Below are 16,840 nucleotides of genomic sequence, written 5' to 3'. Positions count from 1 at the left end.
ATGGCAACAAACAGCGCGCGAGGCAACCCAATCGGTGCCCCCGACGGGCCTCAGAAGGAGGGCCCTCCTCCCCCGGCTGTCTCTCCCGAGACCAAGGCCACCGTCCAAAACGTGTCGACCAGCGGTTCTACCGGCACCCATGCGTCTGGCCAAGATGCTGGCGCCGCTTCGACCGCCCCGGCTAAGGTGAAGACCGAGAAGGAGCTGGAAAAAGAGAGGAAGAAAGCAGAGAAGCTGGCCAAGTTCCAGCAGAAGAAAACTGCTGCACAAGCTGCCCCGGCGGCGGCGCCTAGCAAGGCAAAGGAGAAGAAAGAGAAGAAGGAGGAGGAGGTTCTGCCCGAGTACGTGGAGGAGACCACTCTTGGGGAGAAGAAGCAAATTAAGAGCTTCGACGACCCCTACTACAAGGCATATAACCCCGTGGCTGTCGAGTCTGCATGGGGCGAGTGGTGGGAGAAGCAAGGCTTTTACAAGCCGCAGCTCACTGCAGAGGGCAAAGTCAAGCCTGAAGGTTCCTTTGTTATCGTTGTGCCGCCACCCAACGTGACTGGTGCCCTTCACATGGGCCACGCGCTGGGCAATTCCCTAGAAGATATCCTTACCAGGTGGCAGAGAATGCTTGGGAAGACGACACTATGGTTACCAGGAACCGATCATGCTGGTATTGCCACACAAAGCGTCGTCGAGAAGATGCTCTGGCGAAGAACACAACAGACCCGTCATGATCTCGGGAGAGAAAAATTCGTCGAGACTGTCTGGGACTGGAAGGAGGAATATCACAAGAGAATCACAAACGCCTTCCGCAAAATGGGATGCTCCCTCGACTGGAGCCGTGAGGCATTCACGATGGACGAGAATCTTACTGCTGCCGTTAAGGAGCACTTCGTTCGCTTGCATGAGGAGAAGATCATTTACAGAGCAAATCGACTCGTCAACTGGTGCTCAGCCCTGAGCACTGCTCTGAGTAATCTCGAGGTGGAGAATAAGGAGCTTAGCGGAAGAACCCTCCTCGACGTTCCAGGCTACGATAAGAAGGTCGAATTCGGTGTCATTATACATTTCCAGTACCCCATCGAAGGCAGTGACGAGAAGATCGAGGTCGCTACTACTCGTATTGAGACTATGCTCGGTGATACTGGTATCGCTGTTCACCCAGATGACAAGCGCTACACCCACTTGGTTGGGAAATATGCCGTTCATCCTTTTATCGAGGGCCGTAAACTACCTATCGTTGCGGACTCGTATGTCGATATGGAGTTTGGTACCGGTGCAGTCAAGCTGACCCCGGCGCACGATCCCAACGATTTCAATCTAGGACAAAAACACAATCTTGAGTTTATCAACATCCTGACTGATGATGGTCTGATGAACGACAATGCCGGCCCATACAAGGGACAGAAGAGGTTTGACGTCAGATACACACTGCAGGATGACCTCAAGAAGCTCGGACTCTATGTTGACAAGAAAGACAACCCAATGAAGGTCCCTCGCTGTGAGAGGAGTAAGGACGTTATTGAGCCGCGTTTGAAGAAGCAGTGGTGGATGAAGATGCGCGGTCTCGCGGATGAAGCTGTCAAGGCTGTTCAGGATGGCGAGATCAAAATCCGACCAGAGTCAGCTGAGAAGATGTACTTTCGCTGGATGGCAGACATTCAGGATTGGTGTATTTCCAGACAGCTCTGGTGGGGACACCGAGCGCCCGTCTACAAGGCCATTATCGAAGGCCAAAATGCCGAGGACTCGGACGATGACAATTTGTGGTTCTCGGGACGAAGTAGAGAAGAAGCTGAGGAGAAAGCTAAGAAGGCCTTGCCTGGGAAGACTTTCGTACTCGAGCAAGATCCAGATGTCTTAGACACGTGGTTTAGCTCTGGTCTCTGGCCTTTCTCTACAATGGGATGGCCCAAGCAGACGAAAGACCTGGAGAACTTCTATCCTACTTCACTACTGGAAACAGGTTGGGATATCATGTTCTTCTGGGTCGCCAGGATGATCATGCTCGGCATCAAGCTCACTGGCAAGGTCCCCTTCAGGGAGGTGTATGCCCACTCCCTAATCCGTGACTCTGAGGGACGGAAAATGTCCAAGAGTCTGGGCAACGTTATTGATCCCCTAGACGTTATCCGTGGCATAACACTAGATGATCTCCATGCCAAACTCTTGACTGGCAACCTTGCGCCTGGTGAGGTGAAGAAGGCCACTGCCTACCAGAAGTCAGCATTCCCGCAAGGCATCCCCGAGTGCGGTGCTGATGCGCTACGGATGACTCTGGCTGCGTACACCACTGGAGGCAGCGACATCAACTTCGACATTAAGGTCATGCACAGTTACCGTCGTTTTGCCAATAAGATCTATCAAGCCTCAAAGTATGTTCTTGGCAAGCTAGACAGCAACTTCGTCCCTCAGAAGACTAGAACGCTCAATGGAAAAGAGAGCTTGGCGGAGCTTTGGATCTTGTCAAAGATGAATTCAGCAGCCGGCCTTCTCAACGAGACTCTCGAGGAGAGAGAGTTCATGAGGGCTGCGAACGGAATTTACGGCTTCATCTATAACAGCCTGTGTGATACCTTCATTGAGAGTAGGTTACTGCTCCACGTCTCAATTTACCTAGTCATACTCACCATGTCAAATAGATTCAAAAGCAATTCTTCAAGAAGGAAACAAGGAGGAGCAGGAGTCGACCATGCAGACGCTATACTCAGCGCTCGAGGCATCCCTTCTCCTGATCCACCCGTTCATGCCGTATGTCACCGAAGAGTTGTGGCAGCGACTCCCCCGACGACCAGAGGATGACACCCCGAGGTAAGTGAAGACACATTCCGGGTTATTGATGACGACATTAACATCTCGTGAATTAGTATCATGCTCGCAAAGTATCCCGTGTACGAGGATAAGCTACATAATGTGGAAGCGGAGAGTGCATACCAGCTCGTCCTAGATTGCGCCCAGGGTATCCGCTCACTGAAAGCCGAGTTCAAAGAAGCAGGACAGGGTAAGAAAAGACGCTCCAACCACTACATTCTTCAATTCCACTAACTCAGAACTCTACAGTTTTCATCCAAGCCTATAATGATGGCTCTTTCAAGACGGCCACCGAGCAGGTGACCTCCATCAAGTCGCTAAGCGGCAAGGGCGTCACCTCCATCGACGTCCTCTCGTCCGACAAGCCGCGGCCTCAGGGCTGCGTGGCCTTCCCCGTCGGCAGCAACGCCGCCGTGTTCCTGCACGTCAAGGGACTCGTCGACCTCGACGCCGAGATCACCAAGGCGGCCAAGAAGCTGGAGAAGACGCGGGCCAACATCGACAAGCAGCGCAAGATGGTCACGGACCCGGGCTATCTCGAGAAGGTGGCCGTCGCGACGCAGCAGCAGGACAAGCAGAAGCTGGTCGACCTGGAGACGGAGGCGAAGGGCTTCGAGGGCACGATCGAGCAGTTCAAGCAGCTGAAGCTAGAGTAGATGTGAGGCCTTATACATGATAGATGGTCGATGCCACCCCCGTTGTCTCTTGGATTTTTCTCTCGTGTAATTTGCAAAGATGTTGCTGCGAGGATGCTTGACGGTCTACGTTCAACGCCCATTTCTGCGTGCTGGGATCGAGGACACAAATGAGGACATGTAGAGAAGTGCTGTATGCTATGAAGGAAGAAACAAACAAACAAACAAACACCATTTCGCGCAGATAGATGGGGAATATCATTTCATTGCTTCGTCCGACTATTGCAATCCTCCTCTAATAGGTAGATATTAACGACTAAGGAAAAGTGGTATCATGTGGCTAAGTGTTCCCAATATGTGTTTTCGCTGGCCGCTGTCCTGTATCACCAGCGGGTATGATTAAGGAGGTGCTTGTAAAAGAAAAATGCAAAATCGCTTGCTCCCGGGTCACCCCGAACTTTTTCTCCTTTTCAAAATACAGTCGCTCGCTCATCCTTCAGTTGCGACGCTCAATGTATATTTCAAGTTGTCCCATATAAATATCCCGTCCTTGCTCCGAAAATCCAGTAACATGTTTTTGTTGTCCCGTCTCATCAGGATCAGTGTACCGGAACGCTACATTATCACGCATTTCTTGTCCTTGTGTTGTGGTTGCTGCTGCTGCATGCCGTAATTACCATACCCGGCACCTCCCGCGGAGGACCAAGTGACATCAGTCCATGCCGCACTGCTGGCGGCATCATAGTCTCTCTCCTTCTTTTTCTTTTTCTGGCTCTTCCGTCGTCCCCAGCCCCGACGCTTCGCGTCAGCCATGTTCTTAGCAGCACTGCGCTCTGCACGAGACTGTTTGCGGTGGAGGGAAGATTGACGGACCGTCGAGGTGGATGGGGCCGAAAGATAGCTGGACGGTCCAGGCTGGGTTGGAACCATGTGATGGTGCTGTGCGGAAGGCGCGACGCTGTAGATGCCCTCCAGCCGTTGCACAGTTGGCTGAAGCGGTCCAGCCCCAGCCTGAGGACGTGGATGTCGAGGAATAGGGGCTATGATGGGAGTTTCGGTACGTTGAGTGGTCGAAGCATGACGATCTGGCGGATCATATGCCCCAGTAACACCCTTAGGAGTACTGATGATGAGTGGCTGGTCTTCTACAGGGGGAGCCCTTGTTATCTGGTCAATTGGATTTGACCGTAACGGCTGCGACTGGTGTGGACGTTGCGGCTGGGGTTGATATAGCGGTTGTCCAACCGATCGCCCTTGTGTCTGGTGCGTCGATGGAGGCGGTAACTGCTGCTGGCCGGAAACTCGTCTGCCCCTTTCCCCATCTCGACTGCCGACAGGCACACGCGGAACTTGAAAGCCACCAGACATGCGCCGTGGTGGCGGGAGTTGGCTCTCACGCTGATGGAGGCTTGCAAGTTGGTCTGGTCGTGGTGCGGGAGGGTATGACTGAGCAATTACTTGATTTGCATCAAAGGTAGTCGGCGGAGCTGAATAGGGATAACCAGCAGGCAGAATAGCTGGCATTCCTACGGGTGCGGGCGGCGCTGGCCAGGTCTGAGAATTGGATATTCTCCTGATATAGGGACTATCACCCTGCTGCTGAGAGTTCCACATGACATTGCTCAAGGTCGGAGACGGTATTTGCAGATCAAGTGAGGGAGCGAATTGACTGCCAGGAGAACTTGCTGGTGAAGTCAGGATCCGGGGGACCATTGGGCGGGTAGCTGGTGTCTCTGGAGACGGTAGGGATGGGGCGTAGTTGCTCCCGGCTGCGATAGCTCCACTGGCGCTAGTATTGTTCCGTGTGGCAACCGTGGATCTGGAGTTAATGGGCTGACGGGGCGTCCCAGGCGGAGTCACATCGTATATATCTGTGGCCTGGGATGATGGTCGAGGTATATCGACAGTACGAGTTGAGACTGTCGTAGAATTACTCGGTAGCCGCTGGTGACTCTGAGGACGGGGCGCAGGCGCTTGAGCCATGGGCTGACGGGTAGGCCCAGGAGGTTGGCTACTCGACCGTTGTGCCTGGACCCAAGGGGGCTGTGGCGGCATTGGCGGGTGCTGTTGCATTTGAACAGGTGGCGGTTGAACAGTTTGCGCCCGTTGTTGTGGAACGGCGGGAGCAGTCACAGGCGTGATTGCCGGGTGACGCAAGAAAGCAGGTAAATCTTGAGGGTCCTCCTTTTGATAAGGAGGCGGTGGAGGGACCCAGTTATCTGCGTCGCTCTCATGCGGATGCTCCGCGCGTCCATCTGCACGACGATACTGAATATGCCCCGCGGCCGTTGCAGGTTCAGGGTGTAGACGGCGATTGGCAGCGGCAGCAGTAGCAGCACGGCGTAGCGTGGTACCAGAACGAGGACTAGCATGCGAATAAGGGGCATCTAGGGCCTCTTGTTCCTCGATAATAGCCTCCGTTTCCACGTCTGGAGATTCTGGTGCTTGTGGTTGTTCCGGCACCAGCTGTCTCGGGGCAGCACCTAACCTGCGCGGAATCAGAGGATCCTCTTCGTCCACTTCGGTGTGCTGAGGCTGAGGGACGGGCGGAATAGGGGGAGCATGAGATGCTGTAGTTGCCGCCCGTGACACAGCGTTACGATTGCCTCTTCGTTGAGCAACCGTCCGTCTCCTAACAATAGCAACTTCGGTGTCCATATCACGCTGCTCTTCCTCCAGCACCTCAGGTTCCTTGGCCCCTACCTCTATCGTAATCTCGGTGACATGACCATCTTCAAGCCCATAATCAAAATCGACGAGAGTCACTCTTCCACCATCCACGAAGTCGATACCATCATCTTCTGTAATCGGTTTGGGAGGCAGGACACCCCGGGCAGCAACCACAAGACGTTCCTTTAGCGAGCAATCCCCAAAGCCAGCAACCCATTTGACTGTGTGCACGCCATTCAGCTCAGTGATTTTGCAGCCCCCGACAAAGGTATTGCGGAACTTGTCGCAGAGTACCTGCCACTGCGGAACCCGTGCTTCTCCTGCTTCCTGGGTCCGCGGTGGAGAGCGCATCGCCGGACCGCTATTGCGACGACCCAAGCCAGCTGCGTTGCCACTTGACTCTGTCCCAGCATTTGCGCAGTCTGAGATTGCGTCGAGATCCTCAGGCACACCGTAGAGCCAGACCTCCTTGCCTTGAAACCCGGCGGAAACAAGGTCGCCATGGTATGATGCGGCTGGCAAGGTGCATGGAATAAGTTTTGACTGGGACGTAGCAATAGGGATCGGGCCGGTGAAATAAGTAGTGCCGTTGCGAAGGTCGTCGATGCGAACAGCGCGAAAGGTTTCAAAGCTGCGATCATAAGTAAAAGTCCAACTCGCGTCTTGGTGGCTCGATTCTTGAAGCAAAACAGCATGACTGCAGTCCCGGCTCGTATTGGGAAAGAGAATCGAAGTAGTCCAGAGTGAGCTAATGTTATCATCCGCCATATGGCTTCCGGGATCGTAGTACGGCGCGGTCAAGATGACGGTATTGGGCTGGCCTGAATGCACCGTCGTGCCCAGGATTTGTGTCCCGTCAAAGGAGAATGACAGCGAATCCACAGCATCACACTTCACAGACCTTCGATCTGTGGACAGGGCGCCCGGATTGAGGGACGATACTTCGATTCCACCTTCGTAAGCTGCTGCTAGGACCGTGCCGCACGGCGAGAGGGCAATGGCGCGAGGGCTGTGATCAAGGATGACAGATTGTGTTCGACGCGGCGGTGATCGGGTGAGGTCATACAAATCGACCTGCATTTCGGTCAAGAGCACAGCCAAGAGCGAGCCGTCATCCTTAATGCAAGTCGCAGCGGGTCGCCGTAGGATCTTAAACTCCCGCTTCACCTCTAATTCCGGGCCTTGTAGATTGATCACATAGATGCGAGACGAGTTGTATGCGAGTAGTTGGTGGCCCTTTGGCGAGGGGCTGAACTGCATGCCCTCGCCGCCGGGACATGATGAGGAGCTAATGGAGTTGGAGACGAGATTGATGACGGTCTGGTTCGGCCGCAAGTAAGCCTCGAACAGGTTCCTCTTGACCTCTCGCGCAAACAATTTCCGCAATGCTTCCAGGTCATCCTTCTTGGGCGGGTTCTTGTGGCTTGCAGAGTATGACGGACACCTTGCGAGTTGAAGGGCGTAGAGGTGGGCGTGTTGGGAGGCGTGCCTCCATTTCGAGTTAAGGAGAACCAGAGACGCGAATGCGTTCGGATCGGAGACGTGCAGGATCCTATTGCGATGGAGATCTTTAGCACGATGCAGTCTATACAGACCGCTAGGAGAGACCTACTGTAGGATGATCTCGTCGGGCAGCCTTTCGAAGACGGAGGGTTGTGGTTCGGAGTCCGGCATAATGGGTCGCTTCTCTATTGAGGAGCGCCGTCCACTATGCTCGTTCACGGCCGCCATGGAGGCAGTCGTGGGGCGGTTTAGACGGGAAGGCGATTGCTTTCCTAGAGCAGGGAGAGCGTGTTGCTGTTGCTGTTGATGATGTTGTCTGCAACTGGATTCATGGTGCTCAAGGGGCTCAAGCCATGAAGAACAGTCGTCATTTACAGCCTCCTCATTGATTGTGTTTGTTGCAAGTTGAGAGTGTGTTCAGCGGCAAAAAGGCAGCGTCTGCGGCGGCGACGTATCAGGACGGCCGACGAAGTACATACCTACCTACGTACCTACAATGCAACCATGCTGGAACGAGGCGGAGCGTGAGGTCTCCCTAAGGGGCTAGCCCACTACTGGTACTTCACCACACTCACACTCCCACACCACTGAGACCATTCACTCTTCAGGTATTCAGGTATTCAGGTATTTCACTGCTCTACAACTACCGGTATACCCTTTCCAGCAGCAAGACTAGAGTGGCACCCTGGTCTCGACTTTTCTCGACTGTCGTCAGCACTGTAAGGTTGATTATGTATTGTGCTCTAAACACCTTTAGCCACCCTGCTTGGGCTGGACATTGGCCTGATCAGCTGGCAACTCAACTGGCCTAACTGGACTGGCCCTGTTTTTGCTGGGCAAGAAATGAAAGAGGTGGTGGGGTTTGCAGCCAGTGGCTAATCGTCTCTTCAGCACGTCAGGGTCAATATCATCGACACATATACCTAAGGTACGTGCCTAATGTCTCGCTGTGATACTAATACAGTAAAATGTAGTTCCGAGGAAGAAGGTAGGTTAGGTTGTTTAATCGTTCAGGGAATAAGCAAAGTACCTTCGCCTTCCCACACCCTCCCGCATAGCGCCGATTTGAGTGGGCTGAACACGCATGCTCGTGTACCAAGTACGAATACTGCGGAGCAGTGGAGGCGGACTGGCTGTCAAATCGGCACGCCCGTCGCTGGCGACTGGGGCAAGATGGTGGGCAAGAGTGGCGATCAACACCCATCGAGGGTTCGGTTCGTTATGCAAGATGAGAGAAGGGAGGAAGGGTCGCACTTTGGCGGTTTTTTTACCCGGACAAGAACGATGTCATTCAATGAGATCACAGCCAGTCGCCCGCTCTCATCATTTCCTCTCTCGTCCACGACGCCTTCGTCTATCCTTCGGCCACCTTGCGTCGTTACACGGATCGATCACACTGCTGGATCGAATCAATATCTCACGTTGCAATATCATCAGGGTCTTGTTAACACCAGCCTCACTGTAACTCACAACGTGGACAGACCAGCCAGCATTGCTAGACCAGCTGTCTCGAGGGAGTCTGCGGTAATATACCACATATAGGTGTACAAGAGTCCTCATCCGATACAGTACTGCGCTGCATTCGACGTTGGACCAAAATGTACATACGGCACAACACCAAGCGAGTGCCACAGCCCAACAAGCCACCCCAAACCAGAGCAGACATGTTGACGTCGCAGCCGCCGCCGTCAGGTTGCACAAGGCGCAGGTCGTCGGCTCAGACCTCAGACGTGGCCGCAATCAGACAGCATGCGGCGCCCAGGCGGGAAAGACGCAAAGACGGCGAGTCTGTCGTTGGTGGGCAAACCGAAACACACACTTTCTCTCATGTTTCCAGACATACACAGCACAACCAACATCACATACGCACTGCATATACATCACAATCCTCCACCAAACGACCCATCCTCTGGCGATTCGCCTGGTGATTCGGAGGCCCGCCGCGTCACCGTCAACGTATTTTTACTGGAGCATCGACTCTCATTCCCCATAGGTTTCTCATGCACACGGGTGATCGACCGTCAGCGGAAACCCGGCCGCTGGCACGCCTGACGCCATGCCCAGAGAGGCAGTCTGCTAATGCTCTAGTTGCTCTAGGCGCTGCTTGCAAACCCCATCGTCAGCAAACAAGAGAATAGGAAAAGGAAGGGTCTCTTGGCTAGGCTCTCCAACATAACGTTAAACCGAGGCACTGGAAACTCGAAAGGCTTCCTCCTTTCTGCTTGCCTGATTGCTTGCTTGCTTACGGATGGGAATAAGCATCGTATCCCATCACTGGACTGCCCCAGCCACGGCCTAGCCCGTTGCCCCATTGCCCCAAGAAATCCGCAAATCCTCTCCTACCTCGAGGAAGGAATACCCGTGTGCTATTTTTGGCTCATCTCTGTCCTGTCGACGAGCAAGCTCAAAGCTGTCTCCGCCCACACAACACACACGCTTGTGTGGAGGCTCTGACTCTCAGCAGTCTCAGCAGAGTCCATTGCGGCGTGTGCACGCCAGTGCAGCATGTGCACTTGGCCACCGTGCCTCTTCAGCTTGTCTCACAAACAGGCAGGATGTGTAGGTGCGCCTGCGTGCGCTGCTGGTGCTGCGAGCTGCGAGCTGCGAGGTGAGTGCCTCTAGGAGCGGCAGTGTTTCGTCTTGTCTAGGGACGGGACGCACGAGCGCCTCAAATCCACAGAGTGCATGTCCACAACTGCAAAGAAACGTATCATCATTTTCGAGTGCCTTTGACCGTAGCGCCAAGCCCTGAGTGCGGTGGGAATGATTAAAATTTGCCAAATCCGAGATTCGCACAGCCCAGCGATGGCTGACTGTGCACTGATTTAACCTCATTTCCTTGAAATACGGTATGGGTCATTTGGGGGCGGACGGTGAATAAGCTCGTCCATTGATGGCAAATTCCATCTCGCGACAAACATCTAGATGTCAAAGCTAGCAAAACGTCTTTTCTTGCCGATGTGATATCTTCCTCTCTCCATGACCGGAAATGGCTTGGTTCGGGAGGCCAGGTGTAAAAATAGGGTACCGTAGTTTCGATCGTAAATCTCACAGGAACAGGATCAAAGCTTTGCACCGAGATTTGTGTGAATGTATTTTGCTTCTCAACTTGGTGATCGGCTGGCGAGTTTAGCCCGCGAAAGAAGAAATTCTAGAAGCCTGCTATAAGCAGTGGTGATAGTCGGACCCTTAGACCCTCCGAGCGCTAGGGATCAGGTAAAATACTCTAAATTACCGCTAAGTAGTACCTCTTATACCGTCATTAATTACCCCACCCCACCTAGAAAGTCGCGTCGCGTCCGAGAAACGCGGAGGCTCTAGCTAATTGATTGACCTCGAAGCTTCAATTGCGTAGGCATGGAAACGACCGGCCCGAACCGCATCCAAAGATAATACACTTCCTTCGACGAGAGCTCCGCAGCCGAGGATAGACTTGCCTATACTCCATTGAATTCTTTGTGTCTACCGGCGCTGTTCATGATGGCACGCCAATCGCCTCGCAAGTCTCTATCGAAGCAGGTCATCGTAGAGAAAGTCAAAGTCGAACCCGCTCCAAGCCCAAAAAAAGGCAACAGCGTCCTGGCCAAGACCAAGGTGGCCGTCACAAAAGCAAAGGTCCAGATCCAGAAGACCGCTGCCGGCAGGAAACGGAAGGCAGCTGAGGCCGAGGACCACGAGTGCGACAGCCACGGTGAAGAAGACGAGGACGTGAAGCCGAAGGCACCGGCTCCCAAGAAGCAGCGCAAGAGCAAGGCCGCCAAGGAGGAAGACATGGCGCCACTCGCATCCCGCACCGCGGTCACTTCGCTGAAGAGGGCGATGTATATCGGGGCGCACGTCAGCGGTGCGGGCGGCGTGCAAAACGCCGTCTCGAACGCTGTGCAGATCGGCGCCAACGCCTTTGCGCTGTTCCTCAAGTCCCAGCGTAAATGGGAGTCCCCGCCGCTGGCCGATGAGGCCCGCGATGCCTTTCACCAGAAGATCAAGGAGCAGAATTACGCGGCTGGGCTGCACGTCCTGCCCCACGGCTCATACCTGGTCAACCTGGCGCAGAAGGACGCCGACAAGGCCGCACAGGCTTTCAACAACTTCGTCGACGATCTGAAAAGATGTGAGGCTCTGGGAATCCGTCTTTACAACTTCCATCCCGGCTCGACGGGCGGCGAGCCGCGGCCCCAAGCCATCGGTCGTATTTCCGCTCAGCTGAACAAGTCACACAAGGAGACAAAGACAGTCATCACGCTTGTTGAGAACATGTGCGGCAGCGGCAATGTCATTGGATCTCGCTTCGAGGAGCTCCGAGACATCATCGCCGGAGTGGAAGACAAGTCCCGCGTAGGCGTATGTATCGACACCTGCCATGCGTTTGCCGCGGGCTACGACCTGCGCAGCCCCGAGGCATTTGCGGCCACGATGGCCGAGTTCGACAAAGTCGTGGGGATTAAGTACCTCAAGGCGTTCCATCGTGAGAACCCCCCTATCGAGTGAGAAAAAACAACTGCTAAATCCCTTTAAATAGTAAACGACAGCAAGGCACCCCTCGCATCTCACCGTGACCTACATGCGAACATCGGCACAGGCTTTCTAGGCCTTAGGGCCTTCCACAACATCATGAACTATGAGCCTCTCCAGAACCTACCAATGGTGCTAGAGACCCCTATCGACAGAAAAGGCCCCGATGGCAAGGTCATCGAGGACAGGCAGATCTGGGCGGATGAGATCAAGCTCCTCGAGAGCCTCATCGGGGCTGATGCCGAGAGCGCGGACTTCAAGGCAAAAGAGAAGTCCCTTCAGGAAAAGGGGGCTGCTGAGAGGACCAAGCTCCAAGACCAGGTCGACAGAAAGGCGGAGAAGGATGCAAAGAAGGCTGCCCCCAAGAAACGAAAGGGCAAGAAGAAGGCCGAGTCAGATGAAGAGGACAGCGATTGATGATGATGAGCATTCTCTTAGTACGTCACGTTTCGAGGGTTGGGTTTAGGGTATTAGTTTGTATAAATAAGGTATGTATGATCTGTAAAGGTAACGCCGGCGCTCTGAAACGGAGTAAGTAGATACCACCACGGCACCGACGAGGCCCAGAAATGCAACATATGAGAAACGCCGTATTCATGATCTTCCTCCACAAGGTGGTCTAGTTTTCGTCACTCATTTCTTGCCCCTTGCAGAAGCCTCCACCTTCGCAATAAGAGACTTCAGGCCAACACCCCTTTCGCAGTTCGCCTCCAGCCATGTCTCCATGCTCTCCCGCACCTTCTTCATTGAGCGGAGCACAGGCATCTTTGCGCCGTCCTCGTTTTCGACAAATGAGCTGGGATTCAGCAAGACCTCAAAGCACTCGGACCAAATGTCCGTCTGCCAGTATCGCTTCAAGCTCTCACGGATCTTGTACTTGCGTCCAGCCTGTGTTCCGAGACCACCGGCATCGCACCGGACAGTCTCGATGTATTTTCCGAAGAGCAGACAGTGCACGGTGCCGGCTAGGCCGTGGTAATCGATCTGCCACGTCCAAGGTCGGCCCTCGCGCATCTCCGCACAATCCTGGGCGCTGGTCTTCCAATCTGCAATGAATTGGACGTCAGGGGTGAAGGCGCGCATATCGATGCCGCGTCCGAAATCGATCAACGTCACGCCCCTGGTCGACCAACCTCCACGTCCGTCTGCGTGCCATTGACTACTCAGTACGTCGTGGTCCGAGAATGGGTCCAGCCGAAGGAGGCAGTTGTCTGCCTTGAGATCGCCGTGCATGATCTGCTTGGCGTGCAGAGCCTCCACGGTGCGGAACAGCTCGATGGTGAAGAACATGGCCAAGGCTTCATCCATAACACCGGACGGCTCGGCACGGAAGAGGTTGACCACGTCGAGAAGACTACCATGTGGGTGATATGGTAGGAACAGGAACCCCTCGTCTTGATAAAGGTGCATCTCGAGAGCGGTGGTGATCGATGAGGTTGCACGGTGATGAGACCCCAGCCGGGTGTGGGAGAGTCGAATCATGTGGAATTCCCAAGGGGACGGCGGCATCTCCATCTTGAGAGCCTCGAGGGAGCTGCGCTGGTTGTGACCCACAGCAAAGGCACCTTTGCCCATTGCTACTGGCGCTTCGTCGTCTTCTTGGGTACCATCAGGAGAGGAGTTCTCGACAAGATACACTGGAGCAAATGCGCCAGCTCCGAGTTCCTTCCTAATTGTGTATTGCGCCCTCGTATCTGGAAACTGTACGACGACAGGGAAACCCATATTGCAAGTTCGGTCCGTGCTGGCTCGGCCGCTCTTGGAAGCTGACTTCACATATTTTCGAATCTCACCTCCTTTCTCGTACTTCTCCTTTCGGTTGTCGTAGAATCCTGAATATGAGCTCAGTGGTGGTTGCATATTGGCCAGGATCTCTTCACGAACAACATCGTCCACGGGATTGCACTGGGCATCCTTGACGATTGGCCCCTTTGGAAGCATGGCTTTTGTAGCGCCCGTTTTAGCAGCTGGTGGCTTAGCTTTCTGTAAGAAAGGCTGGGAAATTTTTTTTTTCGGTGAGGCGTCGTTGATAATTTCTCGAAGCGGACTGCTGAGCGGCTCCAGATCGATATCCTCATCAACAGGTGCACTCATTGCATCTCTCCTACTAGGAGTCTTGGCCGCCAGATAGTTCTCATCACTCGGTGGGTCGACGTCGAGAGATGACTCTGTCCGCTCCGTAATAGGAGTCATAAAAGGAAGGCGATTGTTAGCCGCCTCAATAGGGTCTCGCCATGGTCTCGTTGGAGGCTCATAATCTTCGGGTGGAATTGGGATGAAAGTCGTCCGCGTTCTAGCAGGCAACTCGTCTTCCACTGGCGTCTGGACTTCTTCGGCTTCGTCTTCGCGCAAATCCTCATCCCCTGACCCGTCCAAGAGCGGGCTAGAAGGAACTGGATCCCTTGTGTCGATGAGATCTGAGACTTGCGTATCGTTCTGGTCTTCATCGCCTCCAAGGTCTGGGACATGCTTACGAGTTGAGAAGTCAGACCACTCGCTCACACTCTTGACGTCTGAAGTCTCTTCATCGCCAACCTCTTCTGGCTCATCGTCTCCAACTTCACTTGTGGTGATCTGCCTGGTCGTCCCCGTGCTCTCAGCACCACTAGTGTAGTCACCATCCGTCTCGTAGTCATCATCACTGGCACTCTCTTCCTCTTCTTGAGTAACTGGTTTCAGCGGAGCATTGAAGATATCATAGATGTCATCAGTTGCCGCCTTGGTATGTATCGTCATGGTTGGCTCTGACGAGTGCTTCTTGCGAATCTTACGGCCAGACGGAGAGTCCAGTTTTGCCTTGACTATTCAGGTGTTAGCCATAAGAAAGAGTGACGCAGCTTCAGTACTCACTAATTTGTGTCTCATTGACCTCCATCACCTTCTTTTTCTTGCTCCGGCCGTCTTTCTGGTAGTTCTGAATACGCCCATTCTCATCTAACATTACCACGTCATGATGGACAACTAGCTTTTGAGACACGGCTTCAGTGAGAATATCAACCTCCGATGGCTTAATCTCCTTAATGGCAGGCAGCTCATCGGGCACATCGTCTTCCCATGTGCAATCCAGCCATCCACGATTTGCCGCCCAGATCTCCTCGAAGCTGAGCTCCGTGCCTGGTTCCTCCGGGCTAGGATAGACGGCTTGGAGATCCACAAACACGCGCTCCTTCTTACCGTTTGCAGGATTTACAGTCACCTGGTACTTTGAGGGGGCAATGGTTATATGTGAACTGGATATCTGGGATAGAGACTGAATTACAAATAGCGCCAACCGCCAACAAATTAGTCCTATTTTGATCAACATGTGGGCATATGGGGGAAGGGAAATGGTTAGCTTACCGGATCCCTGAAAATCGACATCTTCGGAGCGCTGCTCTTCTTGCCACCAGCCTGAAGCGTCTCTCCCGCCCACGGCTTTGGTTCCATCACGTTTTCCTTCTTCCTGTCTGCCAGTGATCCGATGGTGTCCCATCCCTTCGATCCGGATCCTGTGGACGACATCGCCGGCGGTGCGGTATCTGCGTCTGAGAAGATCTGGAGCTTGGACTTGCCGGGCTTCGCGGCCGGTCCGCCAACGCCGTGGTTGGGCCTCGGGGCCTGCGGATCCCGTGCGGCAGCCGCTGCCGCAAAGGGGTCAATTTTCGCAGCCAGGGCCGGTCGGACTGTGGGGAGGGCAGGAGACGATGGCGCATCTGAGTCCGCCTCTGGCTGCTGAGCGCGTCGTTGCTCGAACTCGCCGAACTTGCGAACAAGTCTCTGAGCAGGACGAGCCTCGCGCTCCATGCCGAGCTTGTAGACCTCCTCAGCCTGTGCCCACCGTCCAGCTCCCTCGAGCCACTCTGCGTACTCTTCGTAGAATAGAGCAAGACCTTCGCCGATGTTGTGCCGGGACAGGTACATGAACGTCTCGCGAGGCGCGTCTGAGAAGAAGTGAATGTAGTGCATCCACAGCTTTAAGTATCGCGGGTCATTCTTGTATTGTGCCGAGCTGACAAACGCCTTGGTCGCGCGCTCTAGCAGTGTGTGTAATTGTGACTGGGGTGTTGCTTGCGCTGACGGGTATGCGTCGAGTGTCCAACGCACGTATCTGTCGAACACATCCAAGGGGTCATCCGACTCGGAGATGTTTGCGAGCTCGGCCTCATATTCTGCGCGGATGCACTCGTTGACGTTCTTTGTGTCTGACGGAGTTGGTGTTGACATCTTGTGTAGCGGTGATGCCGAGAACAGCTCGGCGAGCTTTTTGGCTGACCGACCGCTCGGCAGCGCCTGAATGTTTTCTTTCTGCCCTTCGATCACGTCGAAGTTGATCAGGTCTTCGGACGCCGGCATCGTGTCGACGGTCGCAAGTATCGCGACGTGTAATATTAAACAAAACCAAATTGTATCTTGAAGTCGCGCGCCGTGTTGTTTGCGACTTTCCCTACCTGTATTGATGATGGGAGTGAATCCGAGGGGCGCCTAGCTCGTGTTGATATTTGGAGCTAGATAAGGTGATAAGAAACACTGTTGCTCTGGCAACACATAACTGGGCACGGGCCAGCCAACTTCAAAGTCACCAGTTTCAAGAAGAGTTCCTATTTTTTAATGATCACGCAAGGGTCAATTGCTCCACTTTCAGCCTCGAAGGCATTTCAATTTCTGTTCAGTAGAGTATTCGTTTTCTCTGTCTATGTCATGTCGCCGTTTTCATAAGCCATCCCTGAGCCGATTCCGAA

At 53.9% G+C, this 16,840-nt stretch overlaps 4 protein-coding genes across 4 annotated transcripts; 2 read left to right on the top strand and 2 right to left on the bottom strand.

The window, feature by feature from the left end:
• UCRPA7_6599 (putative valyl-trna synthetase protein) lies at positions 1-3,458 on the top strand (the record flags this gene model as incomplete). Its single annotated transcript, XM_007919136.1, has 4 exons — positions 1-2,578; positions 2,634-2,802; positions 2,859-2,992; positions 3,052-3,458. The coding sequence occupies 4 exons, from the start codon at positions 1-3 to the stop codon at positions 3,456-3,458; spliced, it is 3,288 nt and encodes a 1,095-aa protein (XP_007917327.1).
• A 2,477-nt stretch (positions 3,459-5,935) lies between these two features.
• UCRPA7_6598 (putative f-box domain-containing protein) lies at positions 5,936-7,781 on the bottom strand (the record flags this gene model as incomplete). Its single annotated transcript, XM_007919135.1, has 4 exons — positions 5,936-6,007; positions 6,060-6,738; positions 7,009-7,659; positions 7,720-7,781. The coding sequence occupies 4 exons, from the start codon at positions 7,779-7,781 to the stop codon at positions 5,936-5,938; spliced, it is 1,464 nt and encodes a 487-aa protein (XP_007917326.1).
• A 3,309-nt stretch (positions 7,782-11,090) lies between these two features.
• Positions 11,091-12,539, top strand: UCRPA7_6597 (putative dna-(apurinic or apyrimidinic site) lyase 1 protein; the record flags this gene model as incomplete). Its single annotated transcript, XM_007919134.1, has 2 exons — positions 11,091-12,075; positions 12,130-12,539. The coding sequence occupies 2 exons, from the start codon at positions 11,091-11,093 to the stop codon at positions 12,537-12,539; spliced, it is 1,395 nt and encodes a 464-aa protein (XP_007917325.1).
• Positions 12,540-12,755: 216 nt separating this feature from the next.
• On the bottom strand, positions 12,756-16,454 carry UCRPA7_6596 (putative checkpoint serine threonine-protein kinase bub1 protein; the record flags this gene model as incomplete). Its single annotated transcript, XM_007919133.1, has 3 exons — positions 12,756-14,923; positions 14,973-15,324; positions 15,462-16,454. 3 exons carry the CDS (start codon positions 16,452-16,454, stop codon positions 12,756-12,758), a joined length of 3,513 nt encoding a protein of 1,170 aa, XP_007917324.1.
• Between the last annotated feature and the right edge of the window lie 386 nt (positions 16,455-16,840).

Source organism: Phaeoacremonium minimum, assembly GCF_000392275.1.
Source record: "Phaeoacremonium minimum UCRPA7 unplaced genomic scaffold PA7_03_scaffold_479, whole genome shotgun sequence".
NCBI classification, from domain to species: Eukaryota; Fungi; Ascomycota; class Sordariomycetes; order Togniniales; family Togniniaceae; genus Phaeoacremonium; species Phaeoacremonium minimum.
This window is presented reverse-complemented; position numbering and strand designations above follow the sequence as displayed.